The sequence below is a fragment of the Penaeus monodon genome, chromosome 33 (genome assembly GCF_015228065.2).
Source record: "Penaeus monodon isolate SGIC_2016 chromosome 33, NSTDA_Pmon_1, whole genome shotgun sequence".
Classification (NCBI taxonomy): Eukaryota; Metazoa; Arthropoda; class Malacostraca; order Decapoda; family Penaeidae; genus Penaeus; species Penaeus monodon.
The window spans coordinates 16944770-16945029 of NC_051418.1; the positions used below are offsets into that span (position 1 = coordinate 16944770).

Below are 260 nucleotides of genomic sequence, written 5' to 3' on the forward strand. Positions count from 1 at the left end.
TCAAAGTGGACTAAAGACAAGTTTGTCTGGAATAAACCTCTTTTTCAGTCTACCCTTCCACCATTCCATTTTCTTCTTCATCTTCCTCAGGGCGTAACGGTTCCTGCGTTATTTATCCTCATGGCCACCTGGTTTCCACCTGAGGAGAAAGCCAAGTTCGGAGCTTTTATTAAAGGGGGTGAGTTGCCTACTATGCACCTTTCTGCTGTCGTTGATAAATATAGCAGATTGAGAGTAAATATAAGAATGTGTAAATATGA

The 260-nt window shown here is 41.2% G+C and overlaps 1 protein-coding gene across 1 annotated transcript in view; it reads left to right on the top strand.

Annotated features, from left to right (window-relative positions):
* The window catches only part of LOC119594105 (sialin-like), a gene marked incomplete at both ends in the record, with an annotated part of 3809 nt that overhangs the window by 271 nt on the left and 3278 nt on the right, over positions 1 to 260 (top strand). Inside the window, 1 exon segment of the mRNA XM_037943162.1 lies at positions 91 to 178. Coding sequence (XP_037799090.1) covers positions 91 to 178 — 88 coding nt within the window.